Source organism: Taudactylus pleione, unplaced genomic scaffold, assembly GCF_031769625.1.
Source record: "Taudactylus pleione unplaced genomic scaffold, aTauple2 ptg000225l, whole genome shotgun sequence".
In the NCBI taxonomy this organism is placed as follows: Eukaryota; Metazoa; Chordata; class Amphibia; order Anura; family Myobatrachidae; genus Taudactylus; species Taudactylus pleione.
In genome coordinates, this window is record NW_028284627.1 from 189,316 (window position 1) to 210,000 (window position 20,685).

General features: G+C 45.3%; 1 protein-coding gene across 1 annotated transcript in view; it reads right to left on the reverse strand.

Annotated features, from left to right (window-relative positions):
- Positions 1-20,001: 20,001 nt before the first annotated feature.
- Positions 20,002-20,685, reverse strand: part of CD9 (CD9 molecule) — a 33,286-nt gene continuing 32,602 nt past the window's right edge. The window contains exon 8 of the mRNA XM_088478899.1: positions 20,002-20,452. Coding sequence (XP_088335025.1) covers positions 20,387-20,452 — 66 coding nt within the window. The 3' untranslated portion in view covers positions 20,002-20,386. The remainder of the gene's footprint in view (positions 20,453-20,685) is intronic.

The window sequence follows — 20,685 nt, forward strand, 5'->3', positions numbered from 1 at the left end:
ACCCGAATCCTGAAGAGTGGTGGCCCCGGTATGTCGGGACGTGTCCGACAATCCCAATTGTCATAAACGGCGTGAAAGTTTTGGCCATGTTAGACACAGGTTCCCAAATCACCACCATACAGCTACCTGCTTTTCAACGCTATTGGAAGGAGGGGCAGTTGCTGATGCCACCTCCCTCATGGCTGCAACTAATTGCTAGTAACGGACTGGGGATCTCCTGCGTGGGGTACTGGGAGGCTAATATGCAGATCGGAGAAACCCTCCTTCCACTACAGGGATGTCTGATCACTGAGAGCAGTGAAGCTAAAGTAGCACCGGTGACTCTAAGAATGAACGTCTTACAGCAATGTCCGGAGGAGCTATTGGCCACACTAAGGAGTGAATTGTCTCAGTTGGTCACTGGGGAGCGAAGAATCATACAGAAGACTATCAGGGTGCTTCAAGGTCATCAGAGGTTCACCCATAGTGAGGGAGATTGGAAAGGTTAGACTAATGGATAGTAAGCCCATCAAATTGCAACCCAATTCAGAGACCATCCTCTGGGGCAAGGCACGATGCGGACCAGCTGGCAGAAGCTATGAGGCCTTAATTGAACCCTGTTTAACGTCCGCTCGCCAGGAGGCGGTAGTAGCCAGTACCCTAGTCACTGTGGAGAACGGACGAGTCCCAGTGCGGATCTTAAATCCCCATAATTACGCAATCAAGTTGTATCGACGCCAGCCACTGGCCCGATTGTTGTGGACCTCATTTCAAGATGTCGTATATCCATCCTTACAAGCTAATCAGTGTCAAGTAACCACGGAGAGTAGTACAGCTGACGAGCAGGAAGATGAATGGTGGACAGAGATTCAGGTAGGGGATGGCAGCACACCGAGAGACCATAAGGCCGGAATCCTCCAGGTTGTGAAGAATAATGCTGAGACTTTCAGCCATAGCCCTACAGATCTGGGTATCGTGAAGGAGATACACCATCGTATCCTGACAGGGGATGCCCCACCCATAAAGGAGCGGCATCGCCCATTGGCACCAGCGCTATATCAGCCCGTACGGCAACTGTTGGAGGACATGAAGAGCAATGGCATCATCCGAGAGAGTCACAGCCCATGGGCAACTCCATTGGTGTTAGTTCGCAAAAAGGATGGCCAGCTAAGATTCTGTGTAGACTACAGGAAGCTGAATGCTATCACACATAAGGATGCCTATCCTCTACCCCGAATTGAGGAGTCTCTGACGGCGCTTAAATCTGCCAAATATTTCTCAACCCTAGATTTGACCAGCGGTTACTGGCAGGTTCAGATGAAGGAAGAGGACAAGGAGAAGACTGCCTTCGTCACACCAATGGGGCTCTATGAATTCAACCGTATGCCATTTGGCTTATGCAATGCTCCCGCCACCTTCCAACGCGTGATGGAGCATTGTCTACGCCATAGGAATTTCGATGTGGTTCTCCTATATTTGGATGACATTATCATCTTTTCAAAAACCTACTCTGACCATCTGCAACACTTACGGGAGGTTTTCCAACAGCTGACTAGATTCGGTCTGAAGCTGAAGCCATCCAAGTGCCACCTGCTCAAGCCCCGAGTTCAGTACTTAGGTCACATTGTAAGCCCTGAGGGTGTGACCCCGGACCCTGAAAAGGTGAAAGCGGTATTGGAATGGCCCATCCCGCTGACAGTCAAAGATGTCCGACGGTTCCTTGGATTTGTAGGATATTATCGACGGTTTGTGAAGGACTTTGCCAAAGTCACCGCCCCTCTATTAGAAATGCTACGAGGGATCCCTAAGGATAAGTATAACAAACGAATTCCCATTGAGTGGACGACTGAACGACAGACAGCCTTCGACCTGCTGAAGAAAGTCCTGACAGAGGCCCCTGTGCTGGCCTACCCAGATTACAACCACCCGTTCCGGCTGTACACGGATGCCAGCAAGCAAGGGTTGGGAGCTGTACTTGCCCAAGTTCAGGAAAATCAAGAGCGTGTGATCGCTTACGCTAGTCGCAGTCTACGTCCCACCGAACGGAATGACGCCAATTACAGCGCCTACAAACTCGAGTTTCTTGCCTTGGTGTGGGCAGTGACAGAAAAATTCAGAGACTATCTAGCGGCAACACCGTTTGTAGCTTATACGGACTGTAACCCACTGGCTCATCAAGCCACCACCCCTCTAGGAGCTTTGGAACAAAGGTGGTCCTCCAGACTGGCCAACTACCAGTTCAAAGTAGTATACAGAAGTGGGCGAAGTAACGCGAATGCCGATGCACTCTCCCGGCTACAGACGGGCGAAAGTGAATTGGAAGGAATAGACAAGTGGGAGCAGATTGAAACTCCCAACTTCAGTTTGAAAAGAAGAGCATCGGAACAGAATGCTATGGTTCCCATCCCTGCGAGAGTGCAGGAAGTTCAGGGCGTGGAGATGGAAGGAGATTGGACTGTCTGGCAGGATGCAAGCCCAACCTTAAAAAGGGTGAAACAGTTGCTGGCCTCTCGTCAGGGGTTGACCCGAATTCAGAGACAAGCTGCAACCCCGGACCTAATCCAATTGTGGCGGCAAAAGGACCGTTTGACGTTGCGAAGAGGCCTATTGCTACGTCAGAGCACAGATCCAAAGACACATCTGTTGATTGAGCAGTTGGTGGTGCCCCCTGCGAAAATTGATCTTATCCTACGGGCCTATCATGATCACTCTGGCCATTTCGGCTGTCAAAAGACCGAGGCGACCCTACGTCGAAGATTTTACTGGGGGAATATGCATCAGGATGTGGAAGACTGGTGCAAATCTTGCGACATATGCACAGCACGTAGACCGGCTCCATCAGAAGAGAAGGCACCGCTGCACCCCATTGTTACCCGACAACCACTGGAACTCGTAACTATCGACCATGTGATGCTAGAACCAAGTAGCAATGGATATCAATATGCTGTAACCATAATTGACCAATACACCAAGTTTGCCGTTGTACTGCCAGTTCGGGATCTCACGGCAAAGACGACAGCAGAAATCGTCTGGCGAGCATTTGTACGGCCCTACGGGTACCCTGCTAGTATTCTGACGGATCAGGGGCCTGCGTTTGAAGCCCTACTCTTCCAAGAACTATGCCAGTTGTACGGGTGTGTGAAATTACGCACTACAGCATACCATCCTCAGGGCAACGGGGCCTGCGAAAGGATGAACCAAACTGTGATAACTTTACTCCGAGCGGTACCCCTTCCACAAAGACGTGAGTGGCCCACTCTGCTAGCAGAACTGATCTTTGTCTACAACAACACTGTGCACAGCTCCACAGGATACACGCCATATTATCTGCTTTTTGGACAATCTGGGAAACTACCCACTGACGTTCACTTAGGCCTGGCTTCGGATGATGCCACAGATTCTTGCTTCCAAGGGGATTGGGTCATAGAACACCAGCGTAGATTACAGACTGCTCGAGCTCTTGTGGACCAACGTATGGATGCTATCCGTGATCGACAAAAGGATCGATACGATGCGACCGCACATGCCAGACCATTAACCGTAGGAGATGTCGTGCTAAGGCGAAATAATCGGCGGCACAGCAAATTGGATTCGCAATGGGAGCCTGATCCATATGTAGTTACCGGCATTCCCAACGCTGAAATAGCCGTGTACCAGATTGATAAGGTAGAAGGTGGTCAACCGAAAGTTGTACATCGGGATCAACTCAAATTGTGCCCTAACCCTCACAGAGCTCCAGAATTACTACCTGATTCTCCACTATCACACCCAGCCCGAGATCAGTTGTCGATGCTAAATGACCCATTGAGTCTTGTCCTGAGTATGTATTGGCCTGTCGTGGCCGGTTCCCCGACCCCAGAAATGAGGCAATCGCCTGTGGTTGAAGAAGTCATTGCAGACGTCCCTGAAATTGGTGAAGTGAGACGTTCGACCAGGAGCACCCAAGGAATACTGCCCACACGTTACAGACAATAGAGAGGTCGGTAGAGGCACCTTTAGTACTGTTTATATTTTCCTGATTGCACTAATCTGTTTGACATTGATATGTTGTATTTATGTGTACATTTGTGCTAGTGTGATAGTTAATGGTTAGGCGTAGTCAGGATCTATTCATCCTATGTTCATTGATGCCCAGGATTTGTGACTTACAGATGCCAATACTCTGTTATTTGGGAATTATCCTTTGTTCTGTTTTCCACGCATCATTTCAGTATGGAGGGATGTGACACCCATGAAACGGACACCCCTAGGACTGTGAGGGGTTAATACCACTTCCGGCAAGGAAGGAGTTAATACATGTCTCCCCAGCACGTGTGAAGCAAGGGGACAGCTGGTGCTGATTGGATGAGCCTGCCCTGTCTCTCAAGCGGTGGGTGTGGTCAGGTGCCCGCGAAAAAGAGGGCGTGCCAGGAGCTGAGGAGAAGTGTGGCGTGCAGCACGAGGACAGCGGGCAGAGACCGCCAAGCTGCAAAGCTCTAGTGGAGTGTGGAGCAGCCGAGCCGGGAGCGTGGACGTCGGGGACCCGCGGAAGATAGACCGGGTCAGGTGAGCCACAGCAACGAAGAGCAGCACACCATTAAGGCGTCCAGCGCAGCAGCAAGAGCCGCTCGTGGAGGTACACAGCCACAGTGGCAACACGCAGTACAGGGTAATCATCCCCCCTGCCCCATACCACAGCAGCAGCCATCATAGGGTAACTTCAAAGCACCCTCATTTCAGTTATACTACTTATAAGAGAAGTCGCTATCCTATTGTGATTTATAACTTTTTCTGCCAACCACAAGATGGCCACAGGCCAACAGCAACAATTGCTTTGAGTTGCCATGCTGCCAACCACAAGATGGCCACCGATTAACTGCAGTATAGACATACAGCTCCAGCAGTGGAAAAGTTACATAGCCTTGCACCAGAGGTAGCTACAGGAGTGGTGAGTGGAAGATTGATTGCACCACAGGCAGAGCTGCACTGACACTCAGTAGTACTGGACTTTCTCATACCTTGTTGCAAATAGCAGAACCTCAGTGTTACTTTCACTTTCAGTATATAGGAGTTATCTGCTTCACTGACCAAGCTTACCACTATTTACCCTGTATGTTTTCCGGACCACACCAAGACTGTCCTATTTCACAGCACAGTGATTCTTTGATACTTGAAAGCTGGAATACACTGCTTAAAGGAGATAATATAGCCCATCAAACTGGGATAGAACTGCGGGACACTTTACAGTAACAGCTGTCTAGGAATATTGAATAACCTGATTGCCTGAGAATTGGATGTGCCTATAGAGAGAAAAGTGGAATTAACATTCAGTGACTGAATTACTGTACTGTGTACAGGACTTCCATATACACTTTGGCGATTCTTCCCTCCCAGATTTAATACTAACAAACGTTACACTAAGTGGGACTAGTACCATGGTCAACTTAAACTGATCTATAAGAGCTCCACCAGCTGCAGCAGCGAAGACGGGTAGGAATACAGTGTTTTGTGTTTAAGGTCATCTGGACATTGAAACTGTTAGTTAGTTTAGTACTGACATCATTGCTGAATTGTTTTCTTGTAGTGTGCAACCGTTTGAGATAAGAATGTATGCTCGATACTGAATTTAACTGTGAATAGTAACGTAAAAGTTGCCTTACATTGTATGGTCATACTGCCGAAGTATTATTACACCAATCCGTATGGTGCCGTGCAAATGCCATTGTTTTTATGTGTAATCTCATTATTGATGTTTTTTCCCACTGATGCAATACAAAGGCTGCCTCATTGAGTGAGGTGTGTTATTTATGCAAGTGCCCTGCCGACTCTCTAATAAACCTGTGTTCACAAAATAAAAAAAGACAAGCTGCCTCGTCACCCCTTCATGTGCTTCCATTACTCTCACCTCTCCGTAAAGTCAAGGTTACCACACGTCTCTTAGTACACCATCACCTCCCTCCCTGTGTCGTCTCTCAGCCACACTATCACCTCCCCCTGCGTCGTCTCTCAGCCACAGCATCGCCTCCCCCTGTGTATTCTCTCAGCCACACCATCACAGATCCACACACACACTGCCACAGATACACACTGACACAGATACACACACACACTGATACAGACAGACACACACACTGACACAGATACACACACACTGATACAGACAGACACACTCTCACAGATATACACACACACTGACACAGATACACACACATACTGACACAGACACACACCTTTCACACAAATGCAGCCAGCCAAGTAAAAACATCGCTGACATCAATTGAAAGTCACATCTTCCCCCCGGAGCAGGGGCTGGTCCGGAGCAGAGAGAGCGCCGAGGAAGGAGAATCACACTGTCACAGTCACACCATCGCCTCCGGCGGTAGCTCTCGGCCTGAGAAGACTGCCTGGGAGGGGCTGCGCGCTTCTGCTACAGCTCCCCCTACAGTCATCCACAGCACTGCAGCTCCAGCAGGTACACTTGCCTGCTCATTCAGTCTTCAGTACGGGTGCAATGGTGGCGGGGGGCGGGCGGTGCGAGTACGGTGTCCTGGCCGGCGGCGCCCCCCTCTTCTAGGCCTGCCACGGCGCCCAGGGCACGTGCCCCGCTCGCCCTGCCCTAGTTACACCACTGTATATGATAATGAGTGTTTAGTCCATACGTGGTACAGCTTAACCAGTTCTTAAGTGTATTAGATGAGGTGGGACAGCATCAGACACAGGGATATGACAGGTGTAACTGTAGAATATTGAAGCAACCTGGAGCTTTAGGGTACCGCTCGGCATTGTAGTGTGTCGGGCCTCTGAGTGGTAAATGCACCAGGCAGATGTTAGCAATATGCCCATACACTAAAGCGGTGGCGATGCTGTGTACTTGCAGTGTTTGTATGGCCTCTGCACAGCTAGTATGTTGGAAAGACTTGGGGGTCAATCCAATTAGGTGCAAATTGCGAGTTGCTGTTTTCTCTTCGAATTTGCATAGCAAATTCATTTTGCAATCCAATTAGCAATTCGCACTGAACCAGTCAGAGTGAATTCGCATTTATCCATTCGCACCTCCCTGAGGGATGAAAAGGAAAATCTTTATTTTAAGGTTAAAATGTTGGGACACTGTGCTGAACCCCTTGGACACCCCCCTTAATCACTAATTAGGGAATTGGAAGTTTCCATTAGCTTACTTAGGGCCTGATTCAGAGCTGAGCGCTCGCTCTGAATCAGGGCCCTCCTCCATGAAAATGGAGCGTCCTCCTGGACGCTCGTATAGCTGTGGGTGACCACCCGCAGCTATAGCGAGCGTCCATGATGATGGTCGCGATGGTCTTGACCATCGCGACCATCGGGCTTGCGACGAGACCCTGCGGTAGGGTCTCGCTGCCGCAATCCCTGGAGTGATTTTGGCTCTATCAGAGCCGAAATCACTCCCACTGACATCACTAGTGATGTCAGTGGGGCCGGCTTCAGATGGTAGGCGTTCCCATGGGAACGCCTCCGTCTGGCAGGCATGCCCCCGGCACACCCACCAAAGGAGGCGTGCTGTCAATCAACATCGACAGCACGCCCCCTTTGGTGCGAGACCCGGAGTGTTGGAGAGCCCGTCGTTCGCCGGGTCTCGCGCATGCGCACGACGGAGCTCCCTCCGTCGTGCGCATGCACAGTGGGGGAACATCGACCCGCTTGCAAGCGTTCTGCCGCTCACGAGCGGGTCTGAATGACCCCCTTAGTCCAATAATTACATGTAATTTTTTTTGCACCCCAAATTTAATGACAATATATTTTTAATTGAAAAAATATATATTTTTTATAATTTTTCAAAATACCCCAATATCACCTTTTTTCTGCATTTTTCATTTAATTTGTTTGAGATGAAACAAAAAAAGTTTGTTTTTTTTCATAATTTTTTTTTTTTTGCATTTAAAAAAAAAAGCACAAATCAGCCATTTGACACCATTAAAAAACTTCAGTAATTTCCTTGTGCCCACAAACAGCCTTCTATACTGTCCTGCTAATGAAATTATCAATTTTGGGGGACCAGGATGCACATCTCTCACATCGTATTTGGCAGTCAATTCGCAAACCTCCGCTGCGAGTACCGTGAATAGGCATTTTTAATAGGATTTGAGAATTCACGGGTGCGCGCATTCGTGCGGTCTGCGAGTTTCATTAAACAAACTCGCTACTCGTAATTCACACCTAAATGGATTGACCCCTTGGAGTCACGTCTAGTTGGCATGAATACCAGGGTGAAAGATGCACTGAGATGCCGTACATGCACAGTAGCAAATATCAAAGGTTAGACCTCTCACTGAGCTCTGGCAGGTCCTAGAGGCCAGGTTGGTCATTTTACCTGGAAAACATAAGACAATAGACAGTTGTTAATATGGAGACTCCGTAATCTACCAGGCCTGAAACTGCTGTGATCGATGGTAAAGATGGTAAAATATGGTCCTGCTCCTCCATCCAAATCCCAACGCATTTCGAGACCTTAGTTGGTCTCTTCCTCAAGACATGGAGGTGATGTGGCAAAATGCTTCCTTTTCAAGGGTATCTACAGCTACTTCCGGTTCGGCGGTAGCTGGAACCAGAAGTGACGTGGCTATCAGGAAAACATGTAAACAATGGTCCGATCAGTCTTGAAACCTGCACTATATAGTAAATAAAATGTAAATATCTCCTCTGCTAATTTATATTCGGGTTAGAGCTACCCAGATGGTTTGTGGGGTAGTTGCTGTCAGGTGTCCTGGACACCAGTAATGATGTGGGTAACAGGCGTCTGGTTGCTAGGGAGCCGGCATCTTGCCATGGGACCAGCCTCCGGAGTTGTGATGAGACTTTCTTGTTGTGCCTCCCATTATTTATGCTCTACTGTAAGCCACCAAAGGTGGAGGCACCCAACAGCCGTACATTCCTGATCGGAGCAACTTCATCTACGTGGGATATTAATATTGGGACATAAAAAATGAGGATCCACACTTTTTTTTTTTTTTTTCACTTTTCCATGGGTATTTTGTTTTCATTTGTATTGAAAATTGTAAAATATAAGGGAGCAGAGGTGTAAGGGTGATGGACACATATATGAAATGGTCATTTCATAGACTGTGCTAGATAAATTACAGTTAGAAGCTGATTAGTTGCTGTGGGCAGCTTCTTCATTTTATCTCTGTCCAAGACTTGATACATCTTCTCCTGAGGGAAATTGATCAAATCTTGAGGACAGATAAAGTACCAACCAATCAACTTCTTTCATTTTACTGGCTGTTTGAAAAATGACAGAAGCTGATTGGTTGGTACTTTCGCTCTCTTTCCAAGATTTGATAACTCTCCCTCCCCCACTGAGAAAAAAAAACATATGGTGCTTTAAAAAAAAATAAAAAAATCCATCTGGACATTAGAACAAAATAAAGGGTTAATCAGTCCTAGATAAGAAAGAAAACAGCCTTCGCAATCTCTTTATTAATGGCAAACCCATGTAAGGTTGCTGGAGAAACCACAAACACTTCCATAGTTACAGTTTCCCTCTAAGGGTTTAATTCAAGACAAAAACAGTGATGCAAAAAATCACCCTGAGCACCAGCAGCCAATTAAACTGATCATAGTGTGTATCAGAGGCACATAAGCAACTAAACCAAAAACAAAATGCCGTTACATAACACTGTGCACTCATACGTTTCTCCATGGCAGACATCTGGTTTTCTCGTCTCCAAGGCTGATTTAATTTTGCTGATGAAAATGACATTATCGTACTGGGGTTAAAGATTAACCAGCCAGTAAAGAATCAGAAAACCTTTTTTTCCCTTACCGGAAGTTAGATAGGGAATTACAGGAATGCGGCTTGTGTCACGTCTGTAACTATTACTCGTTTTGGGAGTTGGTAACTCATTGCAGACTATTTGTTTATTAGCTATTTGCCTTACGGGTCATGTTCACCTTCTTTATGACCTGCTCTGCAGAAACATATAGGGAGAAAGACCTCTTATTTGGGGTCCCCTCTGTTTGTTACTTGACGGTGAAAGTGCAACCATTTTATATCCAAAATTTGGTGGCCCTTGGCTCTCCAGATGTTGGGGACCTACAAGTCACAGCAGGGAGCACATTAGATCCCCAGAACATTGTTGTATTTTTCCACCTAAGACTAGAAGGTATATATATGTTTTTTCAAGAATTTTTTTATTGAAAATACAATAAACAAAGTACAAAGAATGTCACAAAGAATTTTAAAACATTTTTTGTATATAAACAACTGAATAGAATACAGTATATAGAAGTATATACAACAGCAAAAATTTCAGATAGAACAGTACATATTCATATTATGTTATTTGAATCGGTTCCATCAACATATTAACATGAGCAGTTCTATAAACACAATACATTATCGATATAGATCGTGAATCATTGTCTATCAATAGCTAAAATACATAACTATATATAGAGTGTCAAAAAGCAATCCGTATATGCTAATTATATTGCTGTCTATTAAAATTTTTGGCTACAGCAAAGTACAGCTTAAATTACATTGTTAAAGAAATAAATAGAAAATAAATCAAAAAGAAGGAAAGGAAAGAAACAAATGAAAAGATAACAAAAATTACAGAAAGAAAATGGAAAAAAGGGTAAAGAATAAGTTGCGTGTGCTAGACGGTATATTTAATTACTAAACTGCAGGTTTTTAGAAAGGGAGATGTTGCCCATAGCAACTAGATTCTAGCGATTATCTTCTCTAGAAGGTGCTAGATAAATGTTAAGTAGAATCTGATTGGTTGCTATGGGCAACATCTCCACTTCTAAAAATCTGCACTTTAGTAAATAGACCCCTAGATGTCAAATATGCATCTGACTAGTATTTCACACTCTCACTTTGTAGCTGTGAATGTTGAATTGTGTGCATCTTGGGGGGAGTTGTTTCAAACCTTCTATAGAGCGGACAAGTGGAGAAATTGCCCGTAGCAACCAATCAACTTCTAGCTAAGGTTTATTAAGTACATTCTAGAAAATGATAGGTAGAAGCTGATTGGCTATTGGAACTAATCCACTTATTCGCTCTTTCAAAGGCTTGATACATCTCCCCCTTTGTCCACTGTTTTCTAGACAGTGGCTCTGACTGGCTAAGTACTACAGGGCTTCCAAAGTTGAGGTTCCACAACAGTTGAAAGAGCTTTGGCTGCAGGATTGCTGCCCTGAAGTCCGGAGAAGAAGTAGGGTGATCGCGGCCGCACTGCTTGAAGGGAAAGCGGTTGATCGTGGTCACACAGTACAAGAAGCAGGCGGATTAGGATTGCCCACAGAACTTTTCATTGATGGCAGGAAATCATTGAGGGAAAATTATTCATGGTTAGAAACGTTGATGGTCATCACTAGTAGGGACACGACAGAGCCAATAAGAGAAGGATAAGGCTAAGGAATGTGTGATGCGAGGGCTGAGGTTAAAAAAAAAAATAATTGCTGCCCAATATTGGACTTCCACAATCTATGGCAAAAACAACTGCAGCAAACCTTCAATGGTTGGTAACTATTTATGGCCATCCCCAGAGAAGCTGCCATCCTTTAGATCCATCTCTGGATGTGTGGCATAGAAGCCAGTTCTGGATTTTTAAGCAACCCCAAAATTTGTGCTGCTGGTGCCAGTAAATAAGCATATGCGTGGCAGTTTTATAAGGGGAGGAGGGTAGGTCTACAGCACCCTCAACCTTTTCAAAATGTGGCTCCTTTAATGTGCATTTTAAATGGGGCCACACTGAAAATACCACATTAGTATCTGCTCTTACTTATTTCACACATAGGGAAATTCAGTGCAGCACAATGGCTACAAAATGCCCCTGGGACAGTCTGGTGAAAGAACTTCACAGCCAGTTGCTTCACTGATTTTTCCTCGAACACATCTCCATACAGGTGCGAGAGATTATGGTCATAGATTGTGTACTGTAGTATGTCCGAAGGCACACTGGGCCCGATTCAGACATGAACGCTAAGCCGCGTTCGCACGATATGGCCGATAGTCTCCTGTATGTGCATGCGTCGCAGTGCGCGTGTGCAAGCCAGTCACTGTGATCGGGAATCGTGCGCTCGTAGTACACAGACTGAGCGCTAATTTGAGTGACAGATAGTGCCGTTTGAGGGTGGTGTCAGGAGATGGTCTATGAAAACGGGGGTGTGGATGTGTGAATGCAGGTGTGCCTGTGTGTTCTAACGGCGTTTCATGGGCATGCATAATTAGCATGGAGGCGTCATTGTACACGTTATCTGTTTGTATTTCAGCCAGCAGTGACCGCAGTGCTTGCGGCAGGGTAAGGTCTACCTCAAGGGCTGCAAGCAGCTCCGATGACTCTCGATGTTACTGAATAATAATCATACACTTCCTGGAGATGACGTGTGCTAAGAAAGAAAAGTGGGCGTCATTACACCGGCATTCGTTCCCTCTGCCATCGCTCTCTAAGACATAGAGGGCGTCCTTAAGCCTGGCCGTGCGATCGCGGAATTTGCATACCCAGCCCCTGACAGCTGCGAAAGTGCGCTGTGTAGCATTCGGGTCTGAATTGCCCCCATTATGCTGAACTCCATTCTCTCCGATTTGTCTAAGAACCGACTATTTCCCTGCAGAGATCACCATGGAAACAAAGGTGAAAGAACAAACCGAAACAAAAAAAACAAGACTATAGACAATATAGTTAAAAAATAACAAAAAAAACTTTCCAGCATAATAAAATAATACACTAGTGTTGTTTTTGACAGGTCACTAAGCACACAATACTACCAAGGAGCGATACACAGAAATGCTGTAATAACATGGAATGGAATGTTACAATTAGTTTCTCTTGTACATAGAAATTCTGCAAAAGAGTAAGAAAAAAATGTTTATATTCAGATTTCTTTAAACAGAAACAGGTGCGTCTGAGACAGGACAAAAGACCCCCACCTCCCCCAGCCCCTTCCTCACGAAAACGTGTTTTCAATCCACTCTGCGGCTTTCTCCAAGCACTTAGTCATCATTTCCACTTATGTAGAAGTTGTGGGATGTTTTGGAGAAATTGTTTCTAAGCATTTTCCAGCCACCCCAGTAGCGGCCTCACTTGCAGTTTCTACACTTATTACGCTGATCCATTCCGAGTACATTTAAAGAGAATCTAAGTACATTTAAAGAGCAGGCGCCTCTTACCAGCCTATTAATACCCAGTCTTCTTATATTACGGTTTGTTCCAAGTTGTAAATTGCTGTGAAATATGCTGACTACAGTATATAAATGTTAATAAACAATTAGAGAGGAGTGTAATAAAACAATGTTTCGCTGCCACTAATTGTCTTCTCTTTTCCATATATTTGTTTTTCTCCTAGAGCTTCCATATATAAATGTAACTGGAGCAGGGATAATTAGCTGGCAATATGTTATGCAGTTAGCATGGGAATGCCGGAGACGGGATCCTAAAACGGGCGCATACTAGCGTCACTAGGGGGCTACGGGCCGCACCAGGTGACACCATCCGAGGGGGCGACAACAAAATAGCAGTGTGCCGAGAACAGGGGCTTGACATGTGGTCATGCCCCCAGGGGAGAGGCTGTGGGCTGCCCCAGCAGCTGCCGGAGCACTGGGTAAGCCCTCTGTGTGCCGAGAAAGGGGGCATGATCTTAGTGGAGTGTGCACATCATGCCCCCAAGAACAGCACATATAGGGGGCATGGTTTGGCGGAGCAAGGCCATACTCTTTGCACTCACGCGCTGAGGGGACGCGCAAGAATTTTTACTGGCCGTAAACGATGCCGCTACGTACTGGTATGATTAGAATGGGATATGTTTAGAATCCCGACACAGGTGAAGCCGGCACTTAGAATATTGGCGCTGGAATCCCAACACCGGCATCCCAAAGGTAAGTAGCGGGGTTGGCAGAGGGTTAGGCACTAGGGGGCATCCTAACCCTGTCGGGAGGCCGGGCGTCAGGATTTTGACTACCGAGATCCTGAGCATCGGCATCCCGTACCCATCCTGATTAAAACTTAAGACCTGCACGGTCAAACGCTCTACGTAGCATTACACCTGTCGACATACAGTAGTAACTATGGACCTAGTGACTGTCGACAAAAAAACGCCCAACCCTGTAATAGAATATCACAGGAATACGACCAATTAGTAAGCGATGTGTGACATCATTGGAGGGAGTGGTCAACTCTGGAACGGTCTGAGAATATGGTGATAGTCAGCTTCCTGCGATTACACATACCGTGTTTCACCGATAAGAAGACACTGTCTTATTTTTTTTCTGGGCAAAAAAAACACCATAGGGCTTATTTTCGGGGTAGGGCTTATTTTAATTACCACTGACAGCAATTTCAATAATTCAATACAATTCTTTACTTACCTTTATTTTTTTTTTCCTCTCCTCCGCAGCGCTGCTGTAAATGACGCTGCAACACACGCCAGCTGCCGCGCGCTCACTGTGAGAGAGTGAGACACTGCAGCTGTGATTGGATGCCACTGTTAAATCTTTAACAGCGGCATCCATTTAATGCGGGGGGCGGAGCTGGGGGCATTTTAGTGTAGCGCAGGCGCGGGGCACTTGTCATGGTATTTTTTGAGAAAATACCCTGATAAGGCTCCGGAGGGGATTCGCAGGGACAGAGCTTTCTCGCAAGCTCTATCCCTGCAAGGGATTTGTAGTAAATCCCTGTGATATTGCCTGAATTCGCAATGCGAATTCAGTCGGTATTATCACACTACAATCTGCATTACAAATGCAGATTGTAGTAAATAGAGCCCTTAATGTATTCCTACAATGTTTAGTAATTTGGAGAATGACTGCATAGTTTGCACGTTAATTAGTTAGATATCAGTGGCCCTGTTGGATACAAACTGGCGCTTCACAGGGTGCGGACATTTTGTTTGCGGGTTCAGTATCCTACTTGAATAATCCACACACACTATATAGCAGCAGCCATATTGATATCCAAAAGGGTCTCATACCAAGGCAGCCATTTTGGTATGCATTCGGAAAGCTGGCGGACCTAATCCCGAGTGCCGGCTTCCCGACTGCTTTATCCCGGTGAGGGTTAAATGACCGGCATCTAAATCTAGACGCCTGTCATTTTACCGATGCCGGGAGACCGGCACACCGATCGAAGTGATGCAGGGTGCCGAGCGCAGACAGCCGCGGGGGAAGGGGGTACTTAGGGTTAGGCACCCCCCGGGAGGTTAGGGTTAGGCTAGGGGGATTAGGGTTAGACACTGGGGTGGAAGGTTAGGGTTAGGGAATTAGGTTAGTGAATACTTACCTTAGGGACGATCAGGATTTTCACCCATGTCGGGCAGCCGCTGTCGGGATTCCAAATGCCGAACTTGCGGCCGGCGGTAAATCTTACCACACCCGCCATTTTATTGGTGTACAGTCATAGCCAAAAGTTTTGAGAATGACAAGTATTGTTTTTTTACAACGTTTGCTGCTTCAGTGTTTTTAGACCTTATTGTCAGATGTTACGATGGTATACTGAAGTAAAATTACAAGCATTTCATAAGTGTCAAAGGGCTCTATTTACTACAATCTGCATTAAAATGCAGATTGTAGTGCGATACTACCGACTGAATTCGCATTGCGAATTCAGGCAATATCACAGGGATTAAAAATCCCTTGCAGGGACAGAGCTTGCGATAAAGCTCTGTCCCTGCGAAACCCCTCCACAGCTTAATCACTGTATTTTTCGGAAAATATACAGTGACAAGCTGCCACGCATGTGCCAAACGGTCGCCGCTAGAATTTTACTAATTCTACTCCGACTGCCCTTTAGTAAATTTAGGTGAAACTAAAATAATGTGAAAACACCCTTTTTCACTTTATTTTAGTAAAAATAATGTTAATAAATAGAGCCCAAAGGCTTTTATTGACAATTACAGTAAGTTTATGCAAAGTGTCAATATTAGCCGTGTTGACCATTCTTTTTCAAGACCTCCGCAATTTGCCCTGGCATGTTGTCAATCAACTTCTGGACCACATAATGACTGATGGCCGCCCATTCTTGCCTAATCAATGCTTGGGGTTTGTCAGAATTTCTGGGTTTTTGTTTGTCCACCCGCCTCTTGTGGATTAACCACAAGTTCTCAATGGGATTAAGATCTGCGGAGTTTCCTGGCCATGGACCCAAAATTTCGATGTTTTGTTCCCCGAGTCACCTTAGTTATCACTTTTGCCTTATGGCAAGGTGCTCCATCATGCTGGAAAAGGCATTGTTCGCCACCAAACTGTTCTTGGATGGTTGGGAGAAGTTGATCTTTGAGTATGTTTTGGTACCATTCTATATTCATGGCTGTGTTCTTAGGCAAAATTGTGAGTAAACCCAATCCCTTGGCTGAGAAGCAACCCCACACATGAATGGTCTCAGGATGCTTTACTGTTGGCATGACAGGACTGATGGTAGCGCTCACCTTTCCTTCTCCGGACAAGCGTTTTTCCAGGTCCCCAAAACAATCTGAAAGGGAGTTCAGACAAAACTTTACCCCAGTCCTCAGCAGTCCAATCCCTGTACCTTTTGCAGAATATCAATCTGTCCCTGATGTTTATCCTGGAGAGAATTGGCTTCTTTGCTGCCCTTCTTGACACCAGCCAGCCTCCAAAAGTCTTCGCCTCTGTGCGTCAAAGCAATGACTGCACGTGTTTCCTTGCAGGTAACCATGGTTAACAGAGGAAGAACATGGATTTCAAGCTCCACCCTCCATTATAAGCTTCCAGTCTGTTTTTCTACCTCAATCAGCGTGACAGAGTGATCTCTAGTCTTGCCCTTGTCAACACGCTCATCTGTGTTAACGGAAGAATCACTGACATGTCAGCTGGTCCTTTTGTGGCAGGGCTGAAATGCAGTGCAAATGTTATTGGGATTAAGTTGTCATGGCAAAGAGGGACTTTGCAATTAATCTGATCACTCTTCATGACATTCTGGAGTATATGCAAATTGCCATCATAAAAACTGAAGCAGCAGACTTTGTGAAAACCAATACTTGTGGCATTCTCCAAACTTTTGGCCATGGCTGTATAATAAAATTGAGAAAAGGACAGTTAAAAAGCATATATTGCGACTGGGTGGATCAGGATAGACGTCTTGAGATACTTCTGACTCAACTTAGGAGCTCCAAATAGAATAGGACATGACTAAGCTCCTGGTAAAATATACTAGGAAAAGAATTAAAAGCTATACCAGGCACACGTAGCACAAAGGTCAACCGGAGAAAACGAAAGCAAACAAAATAGGACACAAGCAAGTCTGGGCAAGGCTTCCAAAACTGAACTAAAAACAATATCTGCTTAGCAAATGTATATTATTATTATGCAACTTGTATTTCAGAACCAATGCCCTTTTCATTTCCTAAGTTAGCTGTGAATATTCACAAACTAGAATAAAATAGATGGTGGTAAGATTACAGGTAACCTTTCCAAATCCATTACATAATCACTAGGCACATGACTACTTCATGCATGGGAGAAATTTTAAGGAGTGGCATTTATTCTCAGAGCCTCCTACAACACATGCAACACACAGATAAAAGTTATTCATCTACTGTGGATGCAATAATAGAGTGTAACATTTATGACGCCTGGCCAAAAAAAAAAAATTTACTTTTTTTTTTTGGAAACTAAAAAATTGCGAGGGAATTTGTTTGCAATACATTTTGCATGGTAAATTAACCCTTTCTGGTCCACATAGGCCAGAATGTAGGGGGATCAGTCTGTGGATATAGAGAGAAGATCTGCATTTTAGCTGGAGTTTAATATATAGGGGGGAATGCAATTGTTCTGCGCCGTAATATTTAATGGACGCTTGACGGAGTAATTAAATTGTTCTGGGTGTCCATTAATTATCGCGCTCGTCGCAACCAAATAGATGACTAAACCCGTCTAAAGTCCCGGTGGGCGCCCCAAACCAGGACTTTTCGCACATTTCTGCTCGCCATTTCAGATGTGTCCACCCGTGGCATTCACGCCCGAATGGAGCAACAACTGAATTGCTACATCAGATGCCCACTAATTACAGTGCCACATAAAACAATTGAATTCCCCCTTAGAGCTTAACTGAGCGCCCCCCCCCCCCCCCAAATGAAAATGCAGCTTTATCCCCAATATTGTAGAAAATGGTAACTGATCCAATCTTATATATTACAATCAGGGCTGGATTAAGCAATCGGCTGGCCCTGTGCACTTAAGACAGGTGTGCCACCCCTACTCCTCTTGCCCTCCCACTCTTGTCAGCACCACTCCCACTTGTCATGCTGGGACTTGTAGTGCTACAACAGCAGACCACTGGTATTTGTGCCAGCAGGGTGCAGTCAGTACATAAGTGACCTCACTCAGGGGAGTCTGCACTCACTTGTTACTGGCTGCCCATCAGTCACTTTACATCCAGCAGCAACTCAATCACTGTAATTGCTGTGTCACTGATGTCCTGCTCACACAACACCACCAACCGCAATAGTGCACGCAGGGGGGTTTTGAGTACCCAGAAACCCTGCCTGATTAACCAATTTTTTTTTTCTTCTAACGGAGCCATCTGTCGTGGTCCGCAATTAAGCCCCGTCCCTCGTGGCATTTGGCTCCGCCACCTCTTCATAGACCCACAAATCGTGTCAGTGACCTGTACTTCCTGGTCTCTGCTGCTGTTGCTGCCTCAGACACCAGGAGATGTAAGAAGACAAGTAATCAGTGGCGTAGCTACTGTCCCCGCAGTGGCTTGGAGGCGCCGGGTGGCGTGGGGGCGTCGAGGGCAGTAGCTTCGCCACTGAAACTGAGAGCTCAGAGGCCATCGTTCCCAGTAATGCAGTGTGCGGGTGACGTCTGCTGAGGAACCTGAGCAGCCGCGTCTGCTGGATCAATTTAGATTACTACAGGGGGCATTGCATATGGGGCACCATTACAGGGGACACTGCATATGGGGCACTAACTTGATACACGCAGTTTACAGGTTATAAACTATGTTCCCAATAATCTGGAACTACACGGACATAGAAACTGTGCAACCTGTCTTGAGCGGAGATGACAGACTGGCAGGAGCAGAGAGGAGGGTTGGTGAAGTAGATCTGTCACTAGATCTGTCAGGGTGGGATTACTGGGCATTACTGTTTGGCATAATGTGTATTTGGCATTACTGTGTGCACAATGTGCTATTAGGGGCATTACTGTGTGGCATAATGTGTTGTATGTGGCATTACGGTGTGGCATAATGTGAAATAGGGGCATTACAGCATTGCATAACTTGTTATAAGGGCATTACTGTATGTCATGTGTTATACGTGGCATAATGTTGTAAAGGGTATTATGGTGTGTTATAAGTGGCATTACTTAGTGTCTCATAATGTGCAAGGCACATTACTGTATCATGTAACCACACACCTTAAACGTCGGTTTTTTTTGGGGGGGGGGGGGGGGGCAAAATTTATAGTTACGCCACTGCAGGTAATGTGTATGTATCCGTGTCAAATATATTATATAAGAGTGTGTGTGTGTGAGTGTGTGTGTGTGTGAGTGAGAGCGTGCACGTCTTATTCCTTCTTGCATGAAATGCTGCCGTATGCAGTAGTTTTAGGAACCCGACCTATACTAGGTCACCTCAGTGTCCACTCCCTCTCTGGACCTACCCCCTACAAATCATGCGTTTGCCCCTGACTCATCATCAGACCCACCCCCACTACCGGACCGCACAACAGTGTGCTGCGGCAGGGAGAGGTGGGGGCGTGGAGTACTGTGCCCATCCTCCATCATCTGGCTCTAATTACAGTTCTGAGATTTCTACTTCTCCCAACTGTGCTACAGTTCAGTATATGCTGAGGGATTAATGACAAATGGAAAGGTTCGTTTGGCTAATACAGGGACACGCCCACTGAGAATGAAGCTCTTTGAGTCGTATTTGTCAATACAAAGCTTATTACTAGAGAAATGCATCATGGGCAATACTTAAAACAGCACATATCGCTGCTCACAGCGCAGATTAATATAAACTTCCTATCAGCAAATATCACCCTACATGGAGTTAATAAAAAAGGGCGCATATACATTTATAAACTCTGGAAAAATAATTGAGACAACAATAATTTGTACAGGTTTTTATTTTATTTATTTTTAAGTACCAAATTACATTTAAGTTATATCTTGATTAATATTTTAAGAAAGCGAAAGACAAACCTAAAACGGACTACACTTTATATGACCTTCTGTAGATATACAATATATATATATGAATTTAACCCATCAACAAATGGTGTACCTTGTATCATTGGTTTACATCTGAAACATACAATCTTAAAATAGAAAACAAACACAATACAAAAAAAAAAAAAAAAAGTATGGAAAAAGCTTTGCATTAAAATATAAACAAAAATATAGCACAACTTTATTTTAGAAAGGGCTGTTTAAACACTAAAACAACATTATCCCACCCCCCCCACTTGAAGAAAATCTGCATTTGGACCTTCATTATACCATCTCCCTGTTGTTCCGGATTGCACAACAAAGAACCATGCTGAAGATCATTCCAAAAATCTGAAAAATAAAATAAATAGCGTTATCAATTTAAAAAAAAAAAAAAGAAAAGAAATTTAACAACTTTTGTTTCTGAAGATGGTACTTAAACCCACAGCAACCAGCACTAGTGAGCTTTAGAAACAATAAAGCCGACATCTGATTGGTCGCTATAGGTTACAGTGCCTTAAGCTGGGTACACACTAGGACGACGTCAGCCCAATATGTCGTTTTCAGCCGTAGAACGACCTATG